Source organism: Podarcis tiliguerta (assembly GCF_965153285.1).
Source record: "Podarcis tiliguerta genome assembly, chromosome: 10".
Lineage (NCBI taxonomy): Eukaryota > Metazoa > Chordata > Lepidosauria > Squamata > Lacertidae > Podarcis > Podarcis tiliguerta.
Window position 1 is genome coordinate 4,256,046 of NC_139543.1, and position 17,705 is coordinate 4,273,750.

A 17,705-nucleotide genomic window follows, 5' to 3' on the forward strand; every position below is an offset into this window, starting at 1 on the left:
TTAATTTTGACTAGGCGATGTACTTCATAGACCACTGCATTTGCTCAAGCTGGCTCTGAGATCTTCATTAAGCTGCTCTGAGGCCTCCGTTTGCAGCCCAGGGGTTTCTAGTTTTGCTTCAAGGGTGTCCATTTGGTGCTGATCCTTGGTGTCTTCCCCTTGCTGTGAGATATATTTCCTTCAAGCTACTGGCTTTGCTGTTTCAACGTCCAATTCACTTGGACTCGAGAGTGTTGCTGTTATTTCCTCCATTCTGGAACCATTATATGGAACAAAGCTAACATAAGGCCTTGGAAGACTAGACTCTAGACATGTTTTCTGAACTGAAAATCAAATATGTCTCAGATTGGCTTAAATAGCAATCCTTCCCAGGGAGCTCTGGGAATTGTAGTTCCAGGAGGGGAATGGGGGTGTGCCAACAATTTTGAGCATGCTTAGCAAACCACAATTCCAAGGCTTCTTCAGGGGAAGCAATGTCAATTTAAAGTGGCATGATACTGCTTTAAATGTATAGTGCAGATGGGACCTAAGTCTTTAAGGACCAAACTGCATGCTACATTAATCATCTAGTTTGCCTTTCAGTGCAAGATTTTTCTTTCCAATAGCCAATGTAGGAGAGGGGTCAGGAGGGAAGCAAATTGGATTGTGACATTGGCATGGAGGATCAAGAGCTCCATCTCTCTGTCCTCTGCTGTGTTAGAGATGGTGGCTCATATATGGTGGCTGTTTTGGAAGAAAAGTCTTGTACTCAGGGGCAAACCTGAGTACATTAGTACATTAGTACATGCTACATTAGTGTAACATGTAGCTTGGCCCTTAGCAACTATGGCTGATTTAAAGGCCTCCACGACTTTGAATGGGATTTGGGTTGAGTTTCTCCTGCCTGTTGAAATTTGGCAGAGAAGCAAACGTAACATTATCAGCGTTTATGTGAACTTGGAATGTGCAACACACCCTCAAGACAATGCTGACCTTTTGTGCTTGGTAACAACATGATTATGGAGTGCTGCTTCCTTAACCTGCACTCAGTTTCTCGCAAGTGCAGCAGCACATACATTTCCCCATGAGCTGTTGGTTTTATGGATCTTGGATGTTAGAATCTGTGCGTCATGGCATTAGCAAGAAACAGTCTAATTGCCCTTTTAATGTGTACAGGTGAGTTGGACTATGACAGAGGCAGGTGAATATATCGAGAGAAATTGTACTTAAGAAATACTTTGTCAGATAAGGATCTCAGTAAGCAGCATCTGTAGTTCAAACCTTAAATCTGACAAATCAAAGAGAAAGAAGTAGATTTTCTTCCTTTGACCTTTCTCCCTATTTTAGCAGTTTCAAGGATGACAGCTGACCTCATATTTACTTTCAACCCGGTCAATCTGAATGAGTCGACACCTGTAGAAACGGTGCTAAGTCAGGTTTCTGACCCTGATGTTAATGACACTACAAATACTTACATGACGGATGATCACTTGGACAAATTTAGCATTGATCCAGGTAAGTATGCAATTGTTTTTCATTTGGGCATGTTCAGTATCTTCGTAACTTAATTTTGGGATGAAGAATGAATGAAAAACAAGAGGGTGAAATCACAAGTGTGTGCTTCATGGCTTTATAAAGTATTTTTATAAGTACAGACAATATAAAAGAAAATGGGCAGGACGTAAGAGGTTGTCCTGGCCTCAACGGTGAGCCTTTCCTCCCAATTCATTTTGCAGTGTTGCCTCTTTATCCTTTTGGTTTTTAAAATAGTTTTGCCCCAAATTTCCCCTTCAAAGTTGTATCAGCCCCCCTCCCCCTAATGAATTTAAAGGAGACTAGCAAAAGGAAGCAAATACTTCAGGTAGGCCAAGAACCATAGTGGGTTGTTTGCAATACTATCCCTACTCTGAGTAGACCCACTGAATTTTTTGAATGCAATTAATTTTCATCCATTAATTTCAATGGGTCTGCTCTGAGCAGAACTTAATTCGTTACCACACGGTGTCTACTCTTTGGGAACAATTCACTTATTTTTATTTTTTTTACAGTGCAAATGCACTCCCATCCCATAAATCAATTTTGCAGTAAACAAAAGTATCTTTTGCAACCAAAACCATTTCCTGAAATGAGAACAGGGTAAACAGGGCCATTGCTGGCCACTGAATTATTATTTCTTATTATGAAATTAAAATACACACATTGTATGCCAAATATACAGGATATGCTTTTGGCAGGGGCACTGGAGGAACGAGATCACGGCAGAGTGCAGACTGGAGTTCTTCTGTGTGTGTACATGCAAGGGAAAGTGTCAATGGTGTTATTGAGAGCAGCTAAAAATGTGCAGGTTACAGAAGGTGAGAGACAAGTCAAAAGTGAAAATCGCAACAAGGGCCTGACCTAACACTGAACTCACTGAGAGCACCATAACTTCAGGAATGCTTCACTATCATTATTTAGCTTTAAAAAAGGCCTGCCCATGTGGTAAACCATGCCATCCCACACTGCCGATCTCTGGCAACATTCTGCAACATCTGGTGTGTGGGGCTGCCCTTGAAGAAAGTTTAGAAGCTATAAAGGTAAAGGTAAAGGACCCCTGACAGTTAAGGCCAATCGCGGACGACTCTGGGGTTGCGGTGCTCATCTCGCTTTACTGGCCAAGGGAGCTGGCGTACAGCTTCCGGGTCATGTGGCCAGCATGACTAAGCAGCTTCTGGCGAAACCAGAGCAGCACACTGAAACGCCATTTACCTTCCCGTTGGGGTGGTACCTATTTATCTACTTGCACTTTGACATGCTTTCGAACTACTAGGTTGGCAGGAGCTCGGACCAAACAACGGGAGCTCACCCTGTCGTGGGGATTCAAACTACCGACCTTCTGATCGGCAAGCCCAAGGCTCAGTGGTTTACACCACAGCGCCACCTGTGTCCCTTTAGAAGCTATAGGTAAAGGTAAAGGGACCCCTCACCATTAGGTCCAGTCATGGCCGACACGGGTTAAGGTGCTCATCTCATTTTATTGGCCGAGGGAGCCGGCGTACAGCTTCTGGGTCATGTGGCCAGCATGACTAAGCCGCTTCTGGCGAACCAGAGCAGCACACGGAAACGGCGTTCACCTTCCCGCCGGAGCAGTACCTATTTATCTACTTGCACTTTGACGTGCTTTCGAACTGCTAGGTTGGCAGGAGCAGGGGCCGAGCAACGGGAGCTCACCCCGTCACGGGGATTGGAACCGCCGACCTTCTGATCGGTAAGTCCTAGGCTCTGTGGTTTAACCCACAGCGCCACCCAGTGGGTTACTGCTTTGGACCAGATGTATGGATCATATCACTCCATTCTTAAAGCAGTTGTATCGGCTACTGGAATGTTTCTGGGCTCAGTTCAGAGGAGTGGTTTAACCTTACTGCACAATCTTCTGCATATTTACTCAGAGGCTAAGCTCCACTTTGTTCAGTTGGTCTTATTCCCTAGTTAAATGAGTTAGGATTGTAGCCTTATAGCCCCAAACAGCTTGAGACAAGAGTAACTTGAGAACTGCATCCTCTTCAAAAATAAATTTCTGGCTATTCAGATCCTCCTGAAAGGCCAAGGATGGGGAACCTACAGACAGGATTGCATATGGTTAGGATGATGGAAGTCATAGTCCAATAATGCCTGGAGATCCAGATGCTCCCATCGCTTTCATTGGCTCTTCTTTGGATTCTCCTGCCTTAAGAAGTGAGCCCAGTGATGATGTACAATTGGGGATGGAGGCTCACGTTTGCCCTTTCCCAAACAATAAGTGAACTGAAATACAGCCATCCTTTGAAATCCACACTCCTCTGAATTCTGCAGTTCAGTTCTTCAGCTAAGCAATGTGTACAAAAATAAATATACAAGCACAAAGTGTGCAAAAAATTTCACATATTAGTGAATCTTTTTTTAAAAATGCATTATATAAAGGGAAACCGTTTTGCAAAAATATAGTTATTAGGCAAAATTGCACACAAAACTGTATATCAGGAGAAATTTGCACTAAAATGTTGGTGAATTTTCATGAGTACTTGCTCTTTAACCAAAAAGATAAAATAAATCACAAACTGATATAGAAGTGTGACTGATGGAACTTAAGATTGGAAAAATGAGAAATTGAGAGAAGCCAAATTTCACAGATTTGCCCATCTATTGGTTCCTTTTTCTTTGTGGGGCTATTGACTTTGGAATTTCCTCCCTTGGGAGACTCACCTGACACAGAGCCTGATATATTTTCAGCATCAGGCAGACACCATTTTAGTTGCTTGGATGCTTTAGATAGTGGGTTTTTCTCAGTGTTTTGATGTGGGACCTGATCTTTCTCATCTCAAAAGTTCTGAAGGTCAAAAGTCAAGTAAGCAGGTCATAAGCCTTACTGCTTCAAGTGGCTTGTTTCCATGGTCATGCAAAACAAGCGGGAAGATATCCGCTCTCGCAGTGAGTGCTACATGGTATGCTGATCCCATCCATCTCCTGCTCTGTCACAACAACAGCACCCAGATCAGCACAGATGGGAGCAATTTTATCTGCCATGTGCTTAGCAAATTGGTCACAGCGCCTCCTTGAGGGTCCCAGGATCAGCATTTCAGGGGGGCGGGCAGGGTTCAGTAAAATTTAACAAGTTGCTCATTCAAGGCTCAGGTGCAACCCTCCAAAACCTGTTTTGTTTTTTGTTTTCTAAAAAAGCAGAAGTGATTTTCTTTTTTTAAAACCCCCATCTTATTTTAACCATAACAGTATGATTGACACAGACAAAGTCACCCCTTTCTGAAAGGCCCTTTATTTTGGCTAGTGTGTAGTTAGTAGCTAGGTGTAGCTAGAATCATTGAATTCACAACAGTAGTCATTAATTTTGCAACTACAGACGATCCCACACAACAGTGCATGCACTTGATACAAACTGATATATAAAATGTGCTTGCCCCCACCCCAAGTGTTCTGGTTTATTGGTCCGTGTATGTTTTAATCTAAAGACAAAACAACAGTGGTAAAATGTAAAGCAGCTATCTTTCTTCTAAGTTTCAGGCATCATTAAAAACAAGAAAGTATTTAATTTTGAAAGAGATGACAAACATTATGAGCTGCTCATTAAGTCGGGCCTTCTCGCAAAAAGGAAACTTCTCTTCATCAACATTCATGATGTTCCTGAAAAACCCAACTGTACAGACCCTGAGTTTATTTTAGGAACAGGTGAGAAATACTAAATTTGATCCGATACAGTACAGTACTAAATATAACAGAAAAATAAAAAATCTCATTCAGTCCCCCAGCAAACCCCAACAATAAATGAATGCATAAAGTGCTAATCCTAACAATGCTAGCTCCATCTATGCCAGTCCCCCACTTGCAAAAGTTAGTGCTGGTGCTGAGCTGTGAGCAGCAGTCTGAGGTGACCCAGGAGCTGGGAACCAGAAATTGTGAGAGAAGCCCATTCTAGACCAGAGGAAAAAGAGAAGGGTAGAGAAAAAAATCAGCCAAGGATACAAGAACACATTAGAGCTGCCACATTGCTCAAGCAATGCTCTACTGGAACATGAAGTATTCTTATACTCCAGGGGTGGGGAACCTTGGATCCTCCAGATGTTACTGAATTACAGTCCCCACCATCCTTGGGCACTGGCCGTGCTTGCTGAGGCTGATGGGAGTTGTAGATCAGCAACATCTGGAGATGCCAAAGGTCCCCCAATCCTGTTATACTCCTTCCTTTCTAGGAAGACCCAATGGCCACCCTGAGTAGGCAAAGTCATTTCAGGACCAGAAGGTTCTTCACTGAGAAGTTTCCACCAGTAGTTCCATACTTCATCACATGGCGCTTCTGCACATGGTGCAAGTAACTCCTAACAATCAGCCAATCCCATGCCTCTAGCATCTCACCAGTAGAGCCTTGCTGTTAGTATCAGTACAGTGGTACCCCGCAAGACGAATGCATCGCAAGACGGAAAACCCGCTAGACGAAAGGGTTTTCCGTTTTTCAATGCGCTTCGCAGGACGAATTTCCCTATGGGCTTGCTTCGCAAGACGAAAATGTCTTGCGAGTCTTGAGATTTTTTTCTGCTCCCCACCCCCTTTTTCTAAGCCGCTAAACCGCTAATAGCCTTTTAGCAGCTAATCCGCTAAGCCTTTAATAGCCGCTAATAGCCGCTAAACTGCTAATAGCGCTAATCCGCTAAGCCGCTAATAGGGTTGCTTCGCAAGACGAAAAAACCGCTAGACGAAGAGACTCGCGGAACGGATTAATTTCGTCTTGCGAGGCACCACTGTATTCTGAGGTAAACTACTTGTAAAAGCACATTTTAGTTTTTGTTTATTTATTTGCTTCACAGCTAATGTAATTGTTGATGAAAACTCGCCAGTATTTACGTCAATCTACAGAATGGAAGCAGTAGATGAGGATCTTGTAAATGGTGATCATTTAACGGTATGTAGTAGTTCTCTTTTTCCTGTTGTAGTAGAGTACATTCCATAGATGTTGTTTTTAAAAAGCTGAAGTGCTGCTACTAGGTTTTCAGAAAAAAACAACAGCCCCCAGTTTCCTCTTTGGGGAGGGACTGCATTTTGCTGGCTATGTCACCAAAAGGTCCCTTCTTGCTGCAATTTCTACACCTTTACTCCTCTTTTGAATTATTTGTTTCTGAATCTCAGCTGTACCTATGATATGTCTACACCATGCAAATGATAGGTATGCTGTTTTGCAGTTCACTGTGGAGAGAACATTGTCTGCACCCAAGGAAGGGGGAGAGTTTTTTGTCCTGGATCCAGATACTGGTGTTTTGAGACGGAATACAAAGCAGCCCCTGGACTATGATCAAGGATATCATGTAATAATGATGAGTCACTGCGATGCAACACTGTGCAATGCTGAAGGGTGGCAGGAAAAGGATTTATTTGAAAATAAATGAATCTGTGGTCTAACTCAGGGCGGGGGAGAGGAAAGGGGTCGTGTAAGTAAGGTTAGCTAGCATAGAATGACTAGATGTGCCAGGATTGCTACCTTATGCATGTGTTGTGGCCAAAAATCTCTACCATGCCTCTCCTTCACCAGCAGGACAAATGGTTGCATCTGGTTTGGTTTAGAGTAGACCCACTAAATCAATGAGTTGTATCTAATGAGGTCATCATGTTAGCCCAAGGACTTCTGCTTGTGCAATGGAAGTTCTTCTCCCCATGTCCCTCTCCCATAGATGCCCTGGAGAGTTGGTGGAACCATGAGGAGAGGAGAGGGAGAGGAAGTCCTGTTGTGCTGGTGGAAGTCTTTGTGATCTCCAGATGACTTTGTTGGATATCACCCATGGGACTGAAGTTGAAGGTCTCCACTGATTTTAGTAGGTTTACTCTGTGCAGGATATATCCCATACACAACTGTTGCTGTTTTTAAAATGCTCCTCCATGAAATGGTGATGTTAGATTGCTCAGTTAGACCTGTCACCAAATTTCACATAGAGTGAAACCAGAAGAGAAATTGGAATTTCCCAAAAGGGTGAAATGTATTCACTATAAAAGATAGCTCAGAAATCAGTTAAGTAATAATAAAATATTTAGTATATTTAGTATTAAGTTTGTACTTGTTGGATTCTTGCCCTGTGACCATAAGATGAAGGGAAGTATATAAATATGCATATCTACTATATATTTCTGAAAGTGGTTTGCTTGCCCATCTGTTCTCTATGGGTTTAGATATGCCTGTTGGGTTCCTGAGGTGGGGGCAGCGGTCTTCATCGATATTTGAACACCAGCCACCATTTGGAATTAAGTGACAAACCAAAATGTCACCCTTCTTTGTAAATAATAATAATAATAATAATAATAATAATAATAATAATAATAATAGATTGATTTAGACCACTATAGCTGTTCCTATGAATGTTCTATATTCGTAATTGTAAATTTTAGACGGTTATTTTTTAAATTTTAGATGGTTGTAATTATGGCTGTAATAAATGTGATGTTCTGCTCCACCAATATTTTCTCATAGAAATTTCAGTTCCTGATGAGAGCCACAGATACAACAGGAAACTTCTGTCAAGGAACATTAACCGTGAATATTCAAGACTTAAATGATGAAAAACCTGAATTTGAGTAAGAAATGTGTTTCTTTTTATCAAGGAATAAAACAAAAAAGGACTGTTTTATCCAAGTTTGCTTGAATACAGAAATTTTTATAAACACTTGAAAGATAATATGCTCTTGTGACTTATATGGCCTTGGCTTTTACTCAAAGCTTGATGACATTTGACTAAAATAAGACTATAAAAATTGGTTTGGTAAAATGGAGGTTTTAGATGTGTCTCCATTTTCAGTTTAAGGCAGTATAGCCCACAACCATGGAATTCCCTCCCCACGGAGATCCTTCTTCCCACTTCATTGAACAATTTTCAGTGAATGCGGAGGATGCAAATCTTTGCATTCCTGATTCCTGAGATGTATCGTTTCAGAACGCATCCTATTCTAGGTGACTGCATTTTTTTTGGGTAATTGTAATTTTAGGGTGAAAGGCTGTTAATGTAGTAGTAAAAGTAAAAATAGTAACAAGAACAACAACCCAATGTTAATAATAAGGCTGCACACATCAGGGAGTTGGATTGGCTGAAGATTCCCAATAATTGGGCAATTGGTGATGGATTTGGGTTTGCTGCTTTGTAATGTGCAGAAGGGCATTTTGCTGTATTGTAAGCATTTACTTGCTGGTGTTGCACATTATGGAGCCATAGGTTTTTGAACAAAGCATAAGAAATCACAAGACCCCAGCTTCACCAGTAAATATATCTTACTTTCATGTTTGCCACTGCATTTAGACCCCTTCCTTCAGATTCTGTGAATGTGACCGAAAACGTGCCGGTGGGAAGTATTATTGCCACAGTGAAAGCTGTGGATCGAGATGAGAACAGCAACATTACCTATGCATTCCTAAAGCCACAGGCACCGTTTGGCTTGGACCAAAGTAAGCCATATCTTTGCACATTTTCAGCATAGGCCTCATAAGAATTGTGAAATGGTTTAATTTCCTCAGCGTCCCTTTCTAGAATTTTTATTCACACAAAATCTCCCTATAAAGTGTCTAACTACCGTACTTCTTTGTGCCTCAATGATTTACACAACCAGTTCAGGTGATCTTAATGCAGCTTGCTTCTATGTCTGCCACTGCACTGTGCAATCATCTATGGTCCCACTATGTGTAGCACCTTGAGTACACTATGAACTAGCCCCTTTTGTCCCTATACATTACCTTAAAGGTTACAAGTGATAGAACTTAGTCTATTGCACCATACTCACTGTTCTTGCAGGAACATTTCAGAGTGACATTCAGTATGAACTATCCATTGCAATTTCCTCATTTCTGTTCCTTTTCCCCCACAATCAGAAAGAGGCACAATTACTGTTTTAGAGCCTTTGGATTCAGTCAGTACTAAACATGTCAGAGTTTACCCACTGGAAACTGAGGCAAGGGACGATGGAAACATTCACACTGCCTCTTACACACTAATCGTATTTGTAGAAGATGTAAATGACCAACCTGTGTGTGATCCAAGTTTTTCTACAGGAACAGGCAAGTTGATGTTGACTGCGTCTATTAACTCAAAGTCATTGAAAATCCATTCTCAATGGGCAAAGTTAAACTCTTTTAATCTTCTTTAACTGCAGTATGTAAACTAACATGGGTAATTTGAACATTACATATTGTGAAAAAAATTAGTAGATTTACACGTACTTTAGCTCTGCATTCATTAGAAGGTGGGTTTTTTGGCATTAATGCTGTCTTTGAGCACAGTGGAAACATTCAGCTAATTGTACAAAAAGAGAGAAATGATATGAAGTTGGAGGTTCATCAGCAATTGAGAGGACAGTGGTTAGTTATAGCAGAGACTGTAGTGATCCAACATAGGCTGCATTCAGATAGCCTATTATTCCATTTTCACACAACATAAAAGCAAATCTAGTGAAAGTTCAGCATTCATTTCTGCCTTAATTCCTTCCAGAAAAAAAAATATTTCCAAACCCATTAATCCAGAAAATTGTGGAAGAGATGGAATTTGGGTACATGGTGTGTGGGCATACAGCTCTTTTATGGGTGAATCATGGGGGCAGAGAAAGGCAGATTTAAGGAATGAGTAAGGGGGGGGGTAGTGACTTGTCGAATGACATTCGTTGCTGTGTCACAACACTCTATTGGTGTAAATGAAATTTAGGGCCACATGCTGGCATATCATTCAAAAAGCCACAATTCCATAATGTAACAGACACTGTGGTGTGAAAAGAATGTTAGAAATTGGGACCAAAGGACTGCCTTTATAGTCAGTGAAACTAATGTAATAAACCTCATTTATGCCTCAAGATGCTGAACTATCACTGCCAAGAAGAGGACATTTCATGGCCTAGTATAGGTGGGAGGTCAGGAGTAGCGTTTTATTTTGCCTGGGGTGCAAAAATGCTGAAGCCTTGCTCTGTGTACAAACATCTGTTTTTCTTGGCTAGCTGGGAAATCTTGTGAGGTAGAATTTTAGTGCTAAAGTTCTGGCTTCACAATGAGATTTAGCTTGGTCTCACTAGAGAATAGCCTAGCTCTGCTCAATTTTCCTTTCAGTTAGGGCTTCTACATTCCTTATTTATTATTATGTCAGTGGGATGCTCACCTGCTATTGACCTACACAAAGACAGCAGAGCCTTAGACTGGGCCTATTATTTGCAAGGAATCTATGTTTTTCCCGCTCCCCCATTGCAAATGGGTATAGACGATTTCTACGTTCAAATAAACCATTTATGGTTGTTACACAAATTCTGTTTGCCTGACTTCTTTTAATGGGTCTGGTTTGTTATTCTTATTGCCCAGGCATTTCTGTATCAGTTCCTGAAACATTTCCAGCTGCCCCAGCTGTCTACACAGTTCTGGCAAGAGATCCGGACCCCGGCGAAGAAATTGAAGTATGTGGACTAGGGGTGTTGCAGAAATGCTTTAGTCGGTGAATGGAGTATGCCACAGTAGGAACTTGCCTCTACTAAGTTCTCAGTACCCTACAAATGCAACTTTATATATCTGGGTTCATAATGCAGAACCTGAGATTGCAATATTCACAAGTAAGTCTCGTTGGCTTTAATGGGGTTTTTCTCAGGTGAGGATGTGTGAAATTCAATTCACTTCACATTTAAAGGTGAACTTGCCAAATCAGCATTTTCCAAAACAATCTGTGAACCAAAATGCAGCTAACCTTTGAAATTTGCACTTCTCTGAATCTTGCACTGTAATTTTTCCAGCCAAGTCATGTGTACAAAAGTGCATGTACTATGGTAAAATGTTAAGATAAATGCATACATTAATGAATACAACATGCATTATATTAAGGAACATTATTAGCAAAACTGTGTAAATTAGGCAACATTGCATGGAGAAAAGTGTATAGTAGGATAAATTCACTGTAAAATGCTGGTGAATTTTCACAACTTTTTTTTTTTTAACTGCAAACTGATTTAGAAATTTGGGGAAACAAGACACTTAAATTGTCATATTTGCCCATCCCTTGTCACAAACAACTGAGTATATGATTGCAGCCCTAGTAAAGTAATACTTCCCAAAAATCATGGATTTTTTGAAGCGGTCTCAAAGTTTTTCTTGTGATTTTCAAACATTTGGTTTGGGTTAAAGAAGAACTGGTCCTAAGAAAAGCTGTATTGGATTGGACCAATACAGTCCATGTAGCTGAGTACTTTTCTTTCCAGCAGTAACTAGCAAGATGCCTCTGGAAGTTTCCAAGCAGGGCATGAAGAATAGGGAATATTCCTGGGCCAAGTAAGGTGGTTTGCAGCCTTGTACTCCAAGACATTCCCTTTAAAATGCAGGTGGTTTTTGTTTTGTTTTACTGTTACTCCAAATAGCCATTCTTACTTTTTATGTGGCCTTCTGGGCATTTGAAGCTGCTTCAATTATTTAGCATTCTCCTCAGTGGTATATTTAGTATGTTCAAGGTGGCACACATGATTCTCCCCATTTTATCCTCACAACAATGCTGTACTGTGGGTTTTGCTGAGAGATGGTGACTGGCCCAAGGTGAGCTTCATGGCTGAGTCTCCCAGGTTCTAGTCTCGCACTATAACCATTACAACACACTGGATGTAGGCAGGAGAGTCCTTTTATTTGAAGTAGTCCTCTAGCGGAAGACTAACCTCTGAGAGCCCTTCAAAAAGAGAACTTTCACCTGTAAAATAAGACAGGTGGTTACCCTATACCTACTCTCATATTGATATATGGGACTATTATCTGACTAAGGACCTATTTCCCAAACATCATTGAAAGACCTTGGGAACAAAAGCCACACTAAGCACAAGCTGTGAGTCTCACAACACATCACAACACAACACAACACAACACAACACAACAACACAACACAACACAACAGTGGCCTGTAGGGTAATATTTGCCCATATTCAAAATGGGGTTTTGGGGCACTTGTGGGGATTTTGCAACTAATGCTTGCTACTAATAATGCCTGAGTCAATAATTAGCTAAAGCTATTTTTATGAAACCAGTCTGCTGAATCTCCCACCTTCTGCGCTCCTTCTGCTCTCCTCCTCTTGGTGTTCTGATTCTTCCGATTGCTGTTCTCCTCTGTGTCACTGCGTCATTCATTCTTCCTGCCTGCTTTCCTCACGTTCTTCCTTAGTTCCACCTGCACTGATAAAGCAGCAACCCCAATTCACTTTTACAGCCCTCCCCCTTTCTGTGTTGTGATTTAGGGCAAGGGACTTTAGCAGACAAGCTGCAAAACAATAGACTTCATGGATCCCTGCTGAAGCATACTGCTTATGACTGAAGACTTTCTAGTGCCACACCACCACCAAGAAAAGGAGAGAGAAATGCTGATTATAGTCAGACTATATCCTTGTGTTCACGTGCTCAGGTTTTCCAGTGCTATTGGCTGTAAGAAGCCTAATTCTGAGATATAAAGTATCACCTGAATAGAAAGACATTGTCATGCATCCATCACCATAGGATAATATGCCATATTAAGCCCTCTTGTTTGGCAATTAACTGTTTATTCTGAGATAATGGATTTGTTTAGCTCTTCTTTCACAAGCTGATTTGTTTTAAGAACACAATATTTTATCACGTGAAGGTCAAGGGTGTTTGAAAGAGAGGGTAAAAGGATAGGGAACAAATTATGCGTTGGAGTAAGATAAACAACCTAGCCATTGTTTTTGCACCACAAGCATTCCTTGGCATTCTCTTTTTGTTTCAAACAACTGAAAGTATGCATTTGGGGAGGGGGGGAGTAGTTCTGGTTTTGCAAACAGAAGGAAAAGAAGTGATTTCAGTGATTCTACTGAAATTGCATTTTGCAACTAATTACATAAGCATAACCATTAGTACTCAACAGCAAACAAAATGGAAGGAGAATTGTTCAAGTGCTCTTTCTTCTCTTGCAAATACTTCCTTTAGAAGCCCTGAAAATGGAAAGGAATAAAATTATCTGACTAGCCAATTAAAGCCTCTCTTGAGAACTGAAATACCTGGTATGATTAACAACTTTTGTATTTGTGTTTCAAATATGCTTTGTGAGTCTAAACTGTCGTCTGGACAATGTGTCCTGACTGTACAAAATTAAGTTGTGTATTGAACACAGGAGAGTTTACAAGGGCTTTCTAGATATTTAACATTAGTCCATCCCCCCTTACACAGGGGAGGGGAGCCCTTTTGGCCAGCTGGACCACATCTTTACCCCCCCTCCAGACACCAGATGCCAAAGCCGGGGCGGTGGCAGGAGGGTTCTGCCTTGTCAGCATGTTTCCTACAGTGAAGACGCTGGTGAAGCAGGACCCATCAGGATTGAACCCTTTCATCCTGCTCTCAACTGCCTGGTAATCGGAGTAGTACAAGAGGTGATTAGGAATGCACACTGATTAGCCCCTGTTCTTTACCACACACTTCAGAATAGGGACTCATCTTTGCCTAATGCCTGGAATGCCTCGAGGGGCTGATGTGCCAAAGCGCTCTCTCAATAAAAGATAATAGGAAAACCTTAATGAGTCTCGGCTCCGTTGCAGGAGGCGAGGGCATCAAATGTGCTTTAGCACTGCTGTGAAGTGCTGCTGGGAACTGCACAGCTGTTAGTTTTTTTAATTTTAGTTTCTAGCTTTTTAGCTTTTAAATTAATGTGTAATCTTGAACTATGGGAACTTTGGCACAAACCAAAACCAAGGGCTCGGCTATACAGATACAGATATAACATTTTAAGTGTGTTTTAAGTGCATTATACAAATGTGACACTAGATGGAGATGGTGAGCTCATGGCAAATTCAACATAGTTTTCAAAACACTAAAAAAAAATGGCATTTTCACAGCGGGGTTTTTTGTGTGTGTCTAGAATCCACCCAAGTGTCCTTAAAGCATGTACGTGTGGTACAATGGGAAACTCGGGGGATACAAATTGAACTTTGTATATGAGTTGCTTGGTCCCCTCAAATTCCATGGAGGGTTCTTCCTGTCTTAAATCCCAAATCCACCTCCAATCCTCCCCCCCCCAATGGGTAATCCATGTTGCTGCAGCGGAAACTGTTCAGATGTCTTATTCGTTTCCCTAATTCCACAAACCAATGCTGCAAATGTACTATATGAATCAGGCAGCAGTGAGATAATTTCTGGTCCAGTTTTATATCAAGGCCTGTATCAAAGCTTGATCTCTTCACACTGACAATGAACGTTCTCTGCTAGCAGACTCATGAACTCTCTGCATGGTGAGGGGAGACAAAGGCCAGGTGGAATGGGTTATATAATCATTTGACTGCTCCTGAAATTTTAATCCTGCAGCCGACAAAGGTGAAACTACTATAAACATAGGTCCCCCATCTGTGTATAATTACATCCGCTTTCCATTTCAGAGCAAACACTCAATGGTTGTTCCATAACAGCCAAGAGGCATGCCAAGTTTTCTCTGTCTGTGGACCAGCGGCATCTAACCAGGACGACCCTGGTGTGTACTAACTCTCATCCCCTCAAAATCTGGGGAACAGATTTCATCTACTGGCATTTAATTTCAAACGGTAGAGGGCACAAATATGATCCAGATTTTCTCCTTATTAATAAATCTGAGGATTTAGGGAGCCATAAAAATATTATGGCTTATGCACATAAATCCCATTATTAAAAATGAATGGGATAGTATAAAGAAATAATTTAGAAACTTACAACTGAGGACTTAACAACCCTCATGAAGTTCATCTGATGTTTGGAATAGGATGAGTGGAAAGGCTTAGTTTACATAAACTGTGCTCATCAGATTAATGTTAATTTGCAGTGTGTTTTTTTCAGAGTGCTCTTTAAATCGTCACACACAAAAAGCACGCAAGGCTACTTTGTCCTTTTCTACCTTTTAACTGTTTCCTCCTTTCTTCCTCAGTTTTCTATTATCTCTTCTTCAGCCAACACCACAACTTATTTTGCACTGGATCCAGAAAATGGTGGGATTTATCGAAAAGCTGAAGCAGCTCTGGATTATGAAGCAGACCCTAAAGTAAGGTTACCCAAATACAGATCCGTTGATAACGCTCAGAACTGACGTTTGTCCTAAGGTGGTGTATTTTCCACCATTTTATCTTTTGCCCCCAAATGAATTGTACAGTGCTAATTGGCTCAGATACATAGATAGATTGATCTATGTGATATGGGGAAAAATTCTATCATCTATCTATCTATCTATCTATCTATCTATCTATCTATCTATCATCTATCTATCTATCTATCTATCTATCTATCTATCTATCATCTATCTATCTATATCTATCATCTATCTATCATCTTGGGCCCGGTCTTATTCAACATCTTTATCAACGACTTGGATGATGGACTCAAGGGCATCCTGATCAAATTTGCAGATGACACCAAACTGGGAGGGGTGGCTAACACCCCAGAAGACAGGATCACACTTCAAAACGACCTTGACAGATTAGAGAACTGGGCCAAAACAAACAAGATGAATTTTAACAGGGAGAAATGTAAAGTATTGCACTTGGGCAAAAAAAATGAGAGGCACAAATACAAGATGGGTGACACCTGGCTTGAGAGCAGTACATGTGAAAAGGATCTAGGAGTCTTGGTTGACCACAAACTTAACATGAGCCAACAGTGTGACGCGGCAGCTAAAAAAGCCAATGCAATTCTGGGCTGCATCAATAGCAGTATAGCATCTAGATCAAGGGAAGTTATAGTGCCACTGTATTCTGCTCTGGTCAGACCTCACCTGGAGTACTGTGTCCAGTTCTGGGCACCACAGTTCAAGAAGGACACTGACAAACTAGAACGTGTCCAGAGGAGGGCAACCAAAATGGTCAAAGGCCTGGAAACGATGCCTTATGAGGAACGGCTAAGGGAGCTGGGCATGTTTAGCCTGGAGAAGAGGAGGTTAAGGGGTGATATGATAGCCATGTTCAAATATATAAAAGGATGTCACATAGAGGAGGGAGAAAGGTTGTTTTCTGCTGCTCCAGAGAAGCGGACACGGAGCAATGGATACAAACTACAAGAAAGAAGATTCCACCTAAACATTAGGAAGAACTTCCTGACAGTAAGAGCTGTTCGACAGTGGAATTTGCTGCCAAGGAGTGTGGTGGAGTCTCCTTCTTTGGAGGTCTTTAAGCAGAGGCTTGACAACCATATGTCAGGAGTGCTCTGATGGTGTTTCCTGCTTGGCAGGGGGTTGGACTCGATGACCCTTGTGGTCTCTTCCAACTCTATGATTCTATGATTCTATGATTCTATGATTCTATATCTATCTATCTATCATCTATCTATCTATCTATCATCTATCTATCTATCTATCTATCTATCATCTATCTATCTATCATCTATCTATCATCTATCATCTATCTATCTATCTATCTATCTATCTATCTATCTATCATCTATCTATCATCTATCATCTATCTATCATCTATCTATCTATCATCTATCTATCTATCTATCTATCTATCTATCATCTATCTATCTATCTATCTATCTATCTATCTATCATCTATCTATCTATATCTATCATCTATCTATCTATCTATATCTATCTATCTATCTATCTATCTATCTATCTATCTATCTATCATCTATCTATCTATCATCTATCCATCTATCATCTATCTATCTATCTATCTATCTATCTATCTATCATCTATCTATCTATCTATCTATCTATCTAATCTATCTATCTATCATCTATCTATCTATCTATCTATCTATCTATCTATCTATCTATCATCTATCTATCTATCTATCTATCTATCATCTATCATCTGCCTGCCTGCCTATCCCTGCATTCTAATCCAATCCTTGGCATCCCCAGAAAGGGCTGGGAAGCATTGGGTCACTGCTGGTAGACTGTGTAATTACTATTGAGACAGATGTGGTATGAGTCTGATTTGTATAAGGCAATGGTTCCCAAACCCTGTCCCCCATGGATCACCGGAAAATTGCTGAGGCAGACCACTTACTGATTTTTCTGCCTGTTGTAGTAATTTCATTAGATGCTGTATGATTTTTAATTTTAATTTTATTGCTTTTATTTATTATAATGTATTTTATTTTATTACAGTTTAATGTGTATGGAATTCAAGTTGCAATACAATAAGATATAATGCCAGAAATAAAAGTAGCCATAAAAATACAATGAAGGATCAATATGAATATTTTATGCAGGCATGCCACAGACCACCTGAATGAAACTCATGAGCCATTGGTGGTCCATGGA

The 17,705-nt window shown here is 40.7% G+C and overlaps 1 protein-coding gene across 1 annotated transcript in view; it reads left to right on the forward strand.

Annotated features, from left to right (window-relative positions):
* Positions 1 to 1,337: 1,337 nt before the first annotated feature.
* Positions 1,338 to 17,705, forward strand: part of LOC310658563 (cadherin-related family member 4-like) — a gene marked incomplete at its 5' end in the record, with an annotated part of 55,654 nt that continues 39,286 nt past the window's right edge. The window contains 8 exons of the mRNA XM_083400691.1: positions 1,338 to 1,494; positions 5,014 to 5,178; positions 6,312 to 6,406; positions 6,684 to 6,806; positions 7,961 to 8,064; positions 8,781 to 8,926; positions 10,814 to 10,905; positions 15,372 to 15,485. Coding sequence (XP_083256817.1) covers positions 1,338 to 1,494; positions 5,014 to 5,178; positions 6,312 to 6,406; positions 6,684 to 6,806; positions 7,961 to 8,064; positions 8,781 to 8,926; positions 10,814 to 10,905; positions 15,372 to 15,485 — 996 coding nt within the window. The remainder of the gene's footprint in view (positions 1,495 to 5,013; positions 5,179 to 6,311; positions 6,407 to 6,683; positions 6,807 to 7,960; positions 8,065 to 8,780; positions 8,927 to 10,813; positions 10,906 to 15,371; positions 15,486 to 17,705) is intronic.